We start from the raw sequence: 13,579 nt of genomic DNA on the forward strand, positions 1-13,579 counted from the left end.
ATTATATAAATGCAGCGTTCATAACAAAAAAACTAATGTGCATTGAAACATAACATGAAGCCAGACTAGTCTATGATTTTGTATGTATTTGGGAGCCTAGATCACTTATTACTCTCTAAGAAGGGAAGGATTAAGTAATGCTTATTGTTCTGCAAGAGGCACAACTACAGAAAACATAGGAAGGGCCAACTTCCCAATAAATCTAATCAGATAGAAACAGTCATCAGCTGACTTAGCTTGGAAGGGCATCCTCACAGCCAGCATGGCACTCTGGTTTTGATCGTGTGACTCGATCCTCTTCTTCCACCTGGTAGCCGGGCCCTGCTTAGGCTCTATCTCCTCCATAAGGGCCTTTTTGACTGACCACACAGTTCAGCCTTTTTTTCTTTCTCTGAAACTGATTTGTGGATATTGTGTACTCCCTATAGACTAACCCTCCTGGTTAAGGCCCATGTGATATTCTCATCCCCATATTGTCTTAAAGGGCCCGATATACCTTATAATGAGCATCTGTTGCCTGACTAGTTGCCACAGGCTGAACAGAAAATGGTGGTCAGAAATCTGCCTGCTGGGATAAAATAATCTTAGAATAATTAGAGATGAAAGAGAAATATCCAGGTACATTCCTTTTAGGATAAAAACTTTATTTTACAATTTTATAAAGCAGCTTTACATTCAGCACAATCCATTTACTTTGTATAGAAACAAAATACCTTTCCATCTGCAAAAAATCAAGTTTTGCTGTATATAAAACTAACATGTGCACATTGTGCTTAAACTGCAAAGTCTGTACAGCTTTACAAAGGACTACCCTTCAGAAGGGCATCCAGTAAACACTTTATTGCATATTTAACACATGGTATATAACCCACATGTACGATGGAGGAAAAACAAGAAAAACAATTACAAGGAGGATGCGGATAGCAGCTTTCAGTGAAGTTTGTACAGCGACAAAGAAAAAGGACTGCCACATCTCGAGAGTTGTGCTTGTGTGTCATTTTTTTTGTATTTGCTCACATACACTGGATGGTTTTTGGATGAAGCCTTTATGTACAGTAACTGCTAAAGGGTCAAACTTGACCTTTATCTGAAACTTTTGACTGGTTTCAAAACTGAAGTGGCAATAGATTTAACTTAACATCAAAGCTAACTCAAGATAAGTGTAAACTAAAACCCATAATCTTGAAACAAAGACAAATTTAAAGAAAAATAAAACTTCAAAACACCTTCCCCATTCTCTCTAAGCACAGAGTAAGTAAACATTTTTCATGATTAAAAACCCTAGAAAACTCCATAGGTGTTTAGGAACAAAAGTGCAATGGATGGTCTTGGGCAGTGTTCCTCCACGTATGCCCCCAGATCACCTGCATCAGAATCACCTGAATGCTTGTTAAAAATGCAGGTGACCATGGTTCACAGGCAGATTTACTGAATATCTGGAATCGTATTTCAGTGGGTTCCCAGGTGGTTCTGAGACATAGTGAAGTTTGAGAACCAATAGTTTGTACTGATGGTGCTGCTATAGGTTCAACTCACTCTCTTAGAGAATTCTGGGATCACAAGAAAAATCCAGTTGCTGTTGCAATGTGGAAGGCAGTGTGAAACCAACAGCAATGAAATAGCAATGCCATTTCTAGATCAAAATGCCTTTCCTTTTTCAGTGGAAAAGGACAGACACATTGTTAAGGCACTGATATTTGTCACAGAAGCAGTACCATACTGTTTTTGTTGATTCCCTTAATCTGAAGTACCAGTATGCAAACACAAGGCAGTCTGGACTGTTCTAATATAATAACAAATACAATGAAGTAAAAAGGGTTCCCGGATTGGAGAACGTTTATTTTTGAGCACTGAAATTAAAAATGAAGGCATCCAGATGTTCTTGTTGAGACATCTAATATAGAAGAACTACAAAGGTCAAAAGCTATGGGGAACCTAGTAACCCACAACTGTTTTGTTGTGGGTAAAACAGAGTTGTGATGCGCATTTAATATAGGTCACCGATAAACTGCACTGTTTGTGGTGACCCCTGAAAGTGTGGGGTCTCATATTCCAATCTGTCTAAGTTATAGTACTGATTCAGTGTACTGTCAGACATTAAACAAAAGACAGAAAAATCAGCCTCCTTTGGTTCTGACCTAATGCTTGAAGCCCTACAAGCAGACACTGCCCAGGGTATGTGGGGTAAGAAACCTAAAGGCATATAAGGGTATAGTGAGATATAAAAGCCAAATAAAGTCTGATTACATGTACAATAAATGCAGTAACATCACTTCTATCCAAGAGCTTAAATAATTTAAAATTAAAATTGCAAAGGAAAAACAATGATGTGCAGTCAATGATTTCAAAAGTTGACCAAGAATGATCTAAGTAGGAAAAACCCCTTCTGTGATTCTTTTATGTAATATCTAATCTAGTATTTTTCCTTAAGGGGGAAAAAAAATCCTAAAGATGTGGACTTATTAGAATTACTAGCTCCTTTCCAAATTTAGGTTTATTTTTAAAATTTCCTAAATAATGACCCCAAAATGTCCCCCCAAATAGAAAAAACTCGTGTGTAGTCTGAATTGAAATAGAAAATTCTAGATAACAACAAAAGAAACCAATCACAATGGAGATTGGGGAGGGATAGTCTGATTATCAAACCTTTACTGATTGTAGATCAAGTTTCATAAAACATAATATTTTTGTAATTTCTTGTGCAGTCAACACGTTTCATTTTAGTTGTGCTTACATTACATAACTGTGAAGCCTGAACAAAGACTGTGTTTTAATTTACACATCAAGAAAACCAGAAATTCAAAATATTCTCCATATATAACCAATTGAACAAAAGCAACAAATGCTCATTTGCCCCCAAGAAGTTAATCTATAGAAAAACACACACATCATTTAAAAAAGTTGCACACAGTCCACTATTCAGGCTACAGGTAAATATTCACTGTATTACAGCACATTAATTTTTTTAAAGTCTGCTTTCAACATAAACATAAATAATCACATTTTAAAAGCACCCCATACTAAGTTTTCAGGTAAGTGACAGCCAGTTGGCCAGTAACAGCTACTTACCATTCATTTTCCCAAACTGAGCGGGACTGGGCTACCTGTGGAACTGTACAGGTGATAAGCAAGGCAAGGTTACACATCTCTGTTCAGCCCCCTGACTGAACACTTTCCTGCTCTGAATGCCACCTACAATTCTAAGCACCCATCCCATGGAATGCCGTTATCTCAGGAGACTGGTTTTACGGATCAGGTGTCACTTTGATGTCATCCACAGAAACCCAGTCTCCGACCTTTCCACACGTGCCTGCCTCTGCGCTGCTGGCAAGGGCCCGTAGTTTCTGTGTGCAGCAGAGACTGAAATAGGCTTTTGGTTGTGAGCGCTAGTTGTGCTTTGCCCTGCTGCCTTTAAGGTAGCTTTTCCACCGCTTGACGAATTCTTTGAAGATTGGGGACTCATCAATGGTGCTGAGGAGCTGCAGCTGATTGATGTGGGTGGTGTGATAGTCCCAGCGGGCCAGGTTGGGGGCGATGCCAAGCATGAAGTGCCGGAGGTCATAGATGGTTCCTGAGCCAGTGTCGTACAAGGGGAGCATGGCTTTCAGGGATTCCATGCCATGCTCATACAGGGACCTCGCTTCTTTCCCGAGTTTTTCTCCTGCAGTTTCTTTTAAGTCATACAGCCCAATTAAAGAATACATAAAGCCATTTAAAACAAAAGAGCTAGGTGTGGTTGGATACTCTTCATACCAGTCATGTTTATTCATAAACACAGCTTTAACTCCATGCTGCTCTGATAGAAACTTGTAAGGGGCTGTTGCCCTTAAAGCTGAATTGAGGAATATATGGTCTTTTGTTAACAGATAGGCCCTGACTAATGTAGAAATGGCTTGCCCTTGGGCCATGGCAGAGTACCACCCTGGCTCTAAAGACTTGAACCCTTCCCCTAACTTCCGGGTTACCATGATCGGCCAGCCACCTTTCTCATCTTGGTTCCTTACCAGCCAGTCACTGGCAGCGAAGAATGCAGCCATGTGGGCTGTGGTAGAGATAGTAATGTTATCAAGGAATCCTTTCCCTTTTGCAATTAACCTGACCACCTTCTTGGGCATTATTTTGGTTGGCTTGACAGCTTTTGTGTTGGAAAGACCCACTCCTTTCCTGAGGTCAGTGACCAGGTCCCTGGTAACTGTGCTCCATGAAGTCCTGGGCCCAATGCCATAGTATATGTCTCTTTCTTTAAAAGCAATCAGCTGGGTATTGGAGACATAATGCACAGTGAAGAGCTGGTTCTTTTCTGTAGTCTCTAGAACCACGGACACACTTCCGTTTGTCAAGAACTTGAGGTCAAATGAAATAATAAAATCTTTTGTGTTCCCCAGTTGCAAAGATACACCTTCACTGGTCTCTGCAGGGAATAAAATATACCAACAAAGACTGATTAGAATGCAACCTCTTTGTGTTTAAAAGTTAACTATAATTCATCCTTGACAACCACTGACCATACAAAACTAATACTTCAATATTTTGTGTCAGATCATCATTATTATTGTTATTGTTATTTTTACTGAATTAATCACAAATGATAGAATTGGTGAGTCCATGATGGCTGTGAGCACCAGGCTAAAGCTTTTATCTTTTGGCCTGTGTGGTTAACATTAGATGGTTATATAACGTAAGAGCAATGGCTAAGGTATTGTTGATCAAACTGCCTTTCAAATACCAGCCGATCAATAATCAGTGAGTATTTCAGTATACCCATTCTGCAAAAAGAAAAACACAGTCAAAAGCTAGCTGAACCCAGGTTGTCTAGTCTGGGTCTCAATTACTAATATCTCATTTGATATTAAAAATGATAGGTTGTTTTCAGATATTTGCTGGAATTGTGAATAAAATTTCTGGTAATTAAGGAAGAATAGGATGATGTAGTCAACAAAAAGTGAGGGAGACTGAGGAAGGTAGAGGGAGAAGCACAGGCTTTCGAGTTAAAACAAACAAACAAACAGAAAAAACAGCCTTGTATAAACTCTTATTCTGTCACTTACTAGCTTTGAGATGTTCAATAAATACACCTCTTGGAGTCTTAGTTTCTTCACATGTTAAATAGAGATAATATTACTCTGCAAAGTAATTGTGAGGATTTAAAAAAGATAGTGGCTTGGCCCGCTGGTGCTGCTCAGTGGTTGAGCGTCAACGAATGGACCTGGAAGTCACAGTTTGAGTCCAGGTCAGGGTTTGATCCCATGTGGGGTGTGCAGGAGGCAGCCATTTGATGATTCTCTCTCATCACTGATGTTTCTAAATCTCTCAACCTCTCCCTTCCTCTCTCTGAAATAAAAAAAATATATTTAAAAAAAAGATATTGGCTTGGACCATAGTAAAAAATGACAGTGATTACTATTATTATTTTGAAGCCACTGGCTTCAGAAGCTGATAAATAGTAAAAGCTATTTAATTTGGCATATTATCAAATAGGAAATTTCTCCTGCATATTTACAGTGCAATGATGGCTGGCTCCCAGAAAGATGACTTTCTGTGTACTGCTGGGCTAGATCTACCAAGCAAAGAAACCGAGCACATTAAATCACACAGCAGCAGCAGCAAGAACAAGAAAAACAACAACAGAAAATATTGTACAAATTTTATAATATTAAAGATACCAGTAAATGTAAATATCTTGATCTTCATAGAGGTTAAATATTCAAAACACATTCACATGTGTTATCTCATTTGATCCTTACAATAATCTACTGAGGCTGGCATTACTATCTACTGAGCAGGAATTACCATTTTAGAGATGAAGATATGAAGGCTTTGCAAGGTTAAAAGGTTTGCCTAAAACCAAATGCTAAGTAGTGGAGTAGGGACTAGAAACTAGGATTCTTGAACCCAAGTTCAAAGACTGTGAGAAAGAAATGATATTGGAAGTAGCATTCTCATGAGAATAATCAGTGAAAGAGTTATTTCTCATATATATATAGCCATAGAATCAGATCTGCTGTGAGGAGTCCTTGAGGAAATCTTTAACTGGGAGCAAAAATTAGAAATGTGAGCTGATGACAGTGCATAATGTATACACTGTGATTAGTTCGGTGAATATTAGCATGTTGAGTTGATCATTAACTCTCCCAACAGTGGACTTTACCAATGTGGATATAATTAATCCAAGGCTCTTAATTACTTCATTTGATGGACAATTATGGAAACTGAATTAAGAATGAGAACATCTTGATAGACTTATGCAGGCTTTGAGTGATATTTTTAAAAAGTGATTTCAAAAGTATACTTCTAATACAGTAAAAATCCATTTAATCTGGAAAATGTCAACATGCAATCTCTCTCTTACCTAGCATTTTTCTGCATCAATAGTAAAATGGAATCTGATGCTCAGTATATCCCCAAAGCACTACAGGATTCTGTTATGAATTACTCAAGGTTAAATTATATTCAGCAAAGCAGACTATCTTGAGTGCTACTTATTTTTTTCATTCTTAGGGTAATGCCTCATTAATCAGACTCTTGTCTGATTTCACTAAAGTGGGTAACAATGGCCCATCTCTAGAAGTCCAAATGGGAGGAAGCTAACGAAGTACCCATTTTTCTCCCAGAATTATATTCTGATTTTCACTTTATATATAAAATTCCAATGAAATGATATGGTTTAGTCAATCACCTTATGTCTCAATATAACAGATTACTTCAAAGAACTCAGCAATGAATGATGTCATGGGATGTAACCTTTTAAAAAAACCATTACTAACTTTCCTAAAACCTACCACCACCATACAGAGAAGTCACAATCTCTAATTTAAGTCAATCTACCAACAACCATAATCTTCACAACAATTTTATGAGATAATTTTTAATTTCATTTCATAGATGTACTGAGAAGGATCTGAATGGTAGAAAATGGAACTGACTATGGTGTGGCAACCATAGTGCTTTAAATCTAGTAATAGAAAATTTCCTAATTGCTTGAAATCCACGACCCCTCCTCTCTGAGCAGTTATTCCGAGGAGTCTCTACAAGTGTCTATTTTTGGTATGTGTTTACATGTACTTGGGCAACAAAGAATAATAAACACTTAAGAGTAGTCTTAAATCAGTATTTTCACATAGTACATAAACTGTTATGACTTATTCATTTAATCAACAGGTTTACTATGTGGAATGAGAAGAGGCCTTACTCAAAATCTCCAGGACCACTGAAAGGTAAGGGCCAGGTAGAAGAAGGGAAGCTCACAAGAAGCCTGAGAAAGAATACTGTAGAGAAAGGAAAAATGATACCGTGGAAATGAGATAAGGAGAGTGCTTGGGGAAAGAAAAACTAATTTAATTTAATAGAGCAGGACAGGTATAAAGTTTTAATTCATTCCATCTTAAAATCAGGAATAGGAACAAAATATTATTCAGCAAATAAAACAAGAAAAAATATGCTACAGGTGCATGTAATAATTCTTTCTGCTAGATGATTTTGTTCCCTTCAAGGCAAAAATATTCAAGGCCAAAAAATAAAAAATAAAAGGCCAACAGGATTCAGGCGTTGGTCCCCTAGAGCCTCATCTCACCTAGACCTATGCTTTTATGTACAAGTCCCAATTTCTTCTCAACAGTGATTCTGTGAATTTATCTCCCATGAGGTCTATATCCTCTAAAAAGCCTCATCTCCTATACTACTGCCTTAATAAACAGACTCACCTCTGGGATTTCTTTCTCCTGCTCTGAGCAACAACCCCCATGTAACTCCACTCACTCTCCCTCCAACGTTTGTATTGAGGGCTACACCAGGCACACCCAGGATATCAAAACAAGCTCTCCATCCCCAGCTAGCACACTCCCACCAACAGGGAGTTCCAACTGTGAGTAGCTTTTGTCCTACTTGCAGAGGTACTGCCTCACACAGAGTTCTCTTTTTCACATGCTTAAAACCACATCAGGAAGTAGTTTTATCTCCAGCTACCGGCTGAAGAAAGAAGGGCTAAAGCCTCATTTCGTATGAGGGGACCCATCTTTGTATTATCCAGGGCATCCAAAAGTGGACCATGAAATCTATTGCTCTAAAAAGGATAGAGTTAAAAGACTGCTCTAGAAACCTTCCAGCACTTGAAGAGATCAAGATGAGGGCTGCTGTTTGCCACCCTAATCCAGACAACATTTTGTAATTAGTGCAAAAATAAGCCCCTTTGGTGCACCCTAAACCAAATATCCTTTTGCTTTGTCCAAGCACTTCCTGCTGCAATAAATTACCTCTAAGGTATCACAAGCTAAATATCCTTAAACATTTCCACATACTTTCTCACCCAGCTAAGCCTGCTGTTTTACAATAAGAAAAGATGTTCTATGTACTGGAATATCACAGAATACCACAGGAGAAAAGAAGTCCTAGTCACAGAATAAAAACGAAAGGTCACCCATTATTTGTACTGCATTAAGCACTCATAAATCCATTACTTAAGGCCATCCAGAATGAGTAGATTTGTATTGTGGCTTTCAAGGTCTGTGAATTACACAGTCATCAATAAAGGACAAGGAGAGAATACAGAAGAGGGCTTATAACCTTTTCTCTTTCTATTTACTGCCTGCAAGGTTGGTGGGAGGGAGGAATGAGTTCTATTTTTGACAACATTTCCCCATAGAGAAGTAAAGCCTGAGGTGCTAACTAAAATTATTTCATTGTCTTTTTAAGTAATGGACTCATTAATTCTCATCGATATTGATTAGTGGAGGAAAATGCATTACATCCTAATTAATGAGACTGTCTTAATAAAAGGGAAAATGTTGCATAAAGTTAATTTGATTTTATAAATGATTTTATTAATGAAATGGTTTTTTATGAAATTTGAGACAATTTAGTACATTAACAAAATTCAATATGGGAAGCAGGCCTAGTTGGTAATGCTGTCTTATCTTGAAAAAATTTAATAGCTACTGGTAAAAATATGCAAAGGAAAGGCTAGTTCTTTCTATAAGGGAAAACTTCTACCTGAATGCAAAATAGTTTAAAAATTAAAGAATATTGCACTGAAATACACAAAAAATCTTCATTTTTGTGGGACACAGATCCCTGGAAGGAGATGCACACCATGCAGTAACCTGGATCTTAATATTCAATCTAGGGCTTAGCTCTTCACCCAGAAAATATGCCTTCTATAACCTTGAATTTTTTAGCTGTTCCTTTTTAGGGATTTTACTTGAGTGACACCATTTGTTTCTTTATATATGTAACATGAAAGGTTTGCTAATGTATGTTTTTTTAAAAATAATTTAAAGAGTATCAGATGCTATAAATCAACATAAAATTAGCAGTCATACAATACATCACTTACCTGGAGCAATGAACTGTTTAACATTGGTGAATCTAGACTTATCAGCCACACTAGCCACAAAGCAGCCCTTTGGCACGGTCCAGTCGTTGGGCTTGTTGGCTTTGTCTCTATCTTCTGCTGTTTCATATACTTCTATATGAGGAGGTTTCTCAGTTAGATTCTTGCTATAATGACTTAACCCATACTGTGCAATTTGGATTGGGTAGAAATAGCCTTGAGGTCCCCATTGTGTAGATAAAGGTACACCTATAACATAGAGAAACAAAATACTCATGTCCATACATTTATAAGTTTGTTTGAACACCACTCTTCACTGTTTTACTTCTGGGGATATAAAGTTATCAGCAAAATTTGAGCTTCCTCATATAGTTTTCATACTTACTAAAAAATAGTACCCAATTAACCAGATTCCTATCTACAAAATTAAACATTTACTCGCATTCATTATTTGTTGACAGGCAGCAATATAATGTTGTAGATTATCTTTTAAACTGACTTTTTATGAGTGGTACTTCTGCTCATAACTATAGATGTTATGTTTTATAATCCTGCTTCAAACATTCAAGTTTTGCACAATTTAAGTACATGTAGATAATGTTATCATAGTTTTATTCTAGAGTGTCAATTCTGAAATTTTCTTAAACATTTATACTTATCAAGTTAATTATGTACTCATCTCTCCTCCAATATCAAGATGGGGTCTCATAAGTATATAATCTGATGGTTAGAGCATTTACTTAAGAACCCAGTTAAGATTAGGCAACTTAAAAGTATAAACAAGCTTGCGAAGCTTTTTCATATCCTTCATGTCAAAAGGTAATTCTTGAGAACAAGGAGTATTTTTAAAAACAAATTAAAGTGGTATGTTTAAACAGATTCTTGAAATAATTTATTAAAAGATTATCCTCTTGTAAAGTTCTAAGGAAAAGTTATACATGCTTGGTTTCCGTATTTTATTTACTTTAGTAATTCCCTACATGGGAAATACAATCACACCACATTGCACAGACTATTGTATTGTTGCATGGGGTATGTGTTGAGACATAAAGTCCGATCTGTATGTAGTTCTAGTCCTAGCAGAAACTGGGAACCTATAAAACCGTATGTGCTCTGATATAGTTTCAACACAGTTTCAGAAACTAGGGGCCACAGAGGTGAAGAAACCTAGGCTACAAGTAAGCTTTTTAACTTCTGAATTCCTTCTCCAAGGGGAGATTTTTTTTTTCTAAAATTCAAACAATTATTTTCACTTCATAAAAGGAAAGCTTATAGTCTTATTAAAGATGATTGATAACTATAATGTACAACTGGCATGAAAACTGATATACTGATCAATGGAATAGTAGGCCATAAACATACTCTGGTATTCAAAATACTTTAGTATAATGATAAAGCTAGCATCATGAATCAGTGAGGAAAAGAGGAGATTATTTAATACATGTTAGGAAAAAAGTCTAAAGACAGACTACCTTTTACCATTTACTAAAACATTAACCAACTTAGCTGGATTAAAAAAGTTAAATGTAAAAAAACAAAAACCATAAAACTATTAGAGAAAATACAGAGGAACAGCTGATTATGGTGTGGCAAATGACTTTCTAAGCATAAAAGGAAAAGGTTAAAAAAAATCCCCAAGTTTAGTAAAGAGAACTGAAAATTTCTAAAGTTAATAAATCATAAGTAAATGAAAAGTCAAATTCAATTTCGCTTTCTGATCAATCCTAGGTTTGAAATACAAAATCAAATTGGACACCAATATAATCATAAGGAATCCCCATTGCTCCAAATTTGAAAGACAATATGTAATAGACTATAGGAGTTCAGAATAAGTTCAGAGAACATGGTATCTATAGATTGTCTAGTTATGAGGACTTTAAACCTCCACCCAGAGATGATGCCTGGCTAATCCTAATATATAAAAAGCCAGGGGCTGTCACGACCGAAACAACCAGATGGATGACCAAACAGCAGGCTGTGTGGGGCGACCAGGCCGGCAGGGGGGTTAGCGAGGGATGACCAAATGACTGAACAGCAGACTGCGTGGGGCAACCAGGCTAGCCAGGGGGGCAGTTGGCGGGTGGGGTGGGGGAGTTGGGGGCGACCAGGCCGGTGGCGGGGGTGGGAGGGACGTTAGGGGTGATCAGGCCGGCAGGCAGAGGCAATTAGGGGTGATCAGGCTGGCAGGGGGGCCAGTTAGGAGCGATCAGGCAGGCAGGCAGGTGAGCAGTTAGGAGCCAGAGATCCCAGATTATGAGAGGGATCCTGGATTGGAGAAGGTGCAGGCTAGGCTGAGGGGACCCCACCCCCATGCACAAATTTCACACACTGGGCCTCTAGTCTGGTAATAAGACTGTAACTGGGACATTGATGGCTCCACTGAATGGTCTCTGTTTCTTTCCCATCTCCTCTTATAGGAAAATTAACTATATTTTAACACAAAATTTCTGAAGATCCTGTGCCTTGGCCTTACTGGAGAGAATTTTTGATTCTGAGGCAGATCGATGGAATAATCCTATTAGATCAGGTATGATCTTATTGTAGCTCACACCATCTAGAAAGTTGCCCTAGGTTGAGAATAAATTGTTCTTCCGTGCTAAGTCAGAGTGATGAAAGGTCTCTTGATGGTAAATTATGTATGTACTTGCTATATAATTAATACCTATAGTATCTTATTCCCCAACACAATTAGGATAGAAAAATGCAGTGGAGCAGAGATACCAACCTTCTACCCCACTTATGCACTTGACTCTGTCTCGGACTTCCACGTTGTAGCCTTCAAAGGACATAAACACACCATCAGGGTGATAAGGAGCTCTTTGTGCATAGACTTTGGAATAGCTATGAGAGAATTCAAACCTATCATAGCCATCATACTGAACTACCTTTCCATAAACATCAAAATATTTCTCTATCCAACTGAATGGAAGAAAGATTTCATTCCCCTCTCGTCTCCCTTTAATTGTGTGGTCATCATTTATGAGACAGTCAATTTCTTCATATTTGAGTCCTAACACCTTGCTTCCCCCATTGCTATTGAAGCCCCCAGCAACAGGGGGTGCTTTCTGCTGTTCCTGAAGAAATGCCTCCTCGGACTGTTTGGCCAGATGGTTCACATAGTTGTTACTCTCAGATGCTGCTGCTCTTTTTTCTAATCCATCCACTCTGAAGCCACTACCCAGGTGCCGTGGAAACTGGATGGCTTTGTCGCTGGAACACTTATTCCACAAAAGTACTGTGACCAAAGTGAAGAGTGCGCAGATGATAATCAAAGTCTTATAGTTGACCCGAGCTGCCAAGCAACGCATATTCAGACCATACCTATGGAATCAAGAAGAAAAATTCATGCAAAAATGTATTACTACTGATATTTCACGAGATAAGGCTTTATTTTTTATGCTGAATTACCACATTAAGGAAATTTTATTAATTGCATGTAATCTAATCAGATTTAAAATTACAAACTCAAAGTTTCTGGCATGATAAAGAAAAGGCAAGAGGTGCTTTTCCCTAAAATGCTCACTTGGCACGAGCCTCTAAAAGCAGAGGTTCTCGCCGAAACCGGTTTGGCTCAGTGGATAGAGCGTCGGCCTGCGGACTGAAAGGTCCCAGGTTCGATTCCGGTCAAGGGCATGTACCTGGGTTGCGGGCATATCCCCAGTAGGAGATGTGCAGGAGGCAGCTGATCGATGTTTCTCTCTCATCGATGTTTCTAACTCTCTCTCTCCCTTCCTCTCTGTAAAAAATCAATAAAATATATTAAAAAAAAAAAAAAAAGCAGAGGTTCTCAAACTTTCTGTTTGTATTTCCATTTGTATCACAGTAATTTTTTCACAGAGCCTATAGGCCCAAAGAAATATCTAATAGTTCCATTTATTAAGTAGTTGGGCCCAAACAACTTAATACATATTTTTGTCTCAACATCTTAGTAGCTGTTTAAACACATAACAGGTCTTATTAAGGTAAATGCCAACATCCATGTGGCGAAATCCAACAGTGAATTTTTAGTGCTCATCCTACTTGACCTCTTCACAGTATAAAACACTCAATGATTCCTTGGCTTCTAGGGCACCATTCTGTCTTGGTTCTCCTTATAGCCCAGTGGCTGCTTCTCCTCAGTCATCTTCAATCATTCCTTCTCATCACCCTGAAACTAAAATGTTGGGAGTGACATAGGGTCCCAGTCCTCAAACATCTTCATCTGTACTCACTTCTAGGAGATCTCACCCAATCCCATAGCTTTAAATACAATTC

The 13,579-nt window shown here is 38.0% G+C and overlaps 1 protein-coding gene across 1 annotated transcript; it reads right to left on the reverse strand.

Annotated features, from left to right (window-relative positions):
- Positions 1–637: 637 nt before the first annotated feature.
- Positions 638–12,640, reverse strand: GLCE (glucuronic acid epimerase). Its single transcript, XM_081113305.1, has 3 exons — positions 12,051–12,640; positions 9,329–9,574; positions 638–4,411 (listed from the first exon to the last, which is right to left on the reverse strand). The coding sequence occupies exons 1-3, from the start codon at positions 12,631–12,633 to the stop codon at positions 3,387–3,389; spliced, it is 1,854 nt and encodes a 617-aa protein (XP_080969431.1). The 5' UTR covers positions 12,634–12,640; the 3' UTR covers positions 638–3,386.
- Positions 12,641–13,579: the final 939 nt, after the last annotated feature.

The sequence above is a fragment of the Myotis nattereri genome, assembly GCF_964212035.1.
Source record: "Myotis nattereri genome assembly, chromosome: 1".
In the NCBI taxonomy this organism is placed as follows: domain Eukaryota; kingdom Metazoa; phylum Chordata; class Mammalia; order Chiroptera; family Vespertilionidae; genus Myotis; species Myotis nattereri.

Coding starts and splice junctions, on each gene's coding strand:
- GLCE (XM_081113305.1), bottom strand. CDS start 12,633: ATGCGTTGCTTGGCAGCTCGGGTCAACTATAAGACTTTGATTATCATC. Junction 9,575..12,050: donor GTGCATAAGTGGGGTAGAAG/GTTGGTATCTCT, acceptor TCTATGTTATAG/GTGTACCTTTATCTACACAA. Junction 4,412..9,328: donor TAAACAGTTCATTGCTCCAG/GTAAGTGATGTA, acceptor TATTCCCTGCAG/AGACCAGTGAAGGTGTATCT.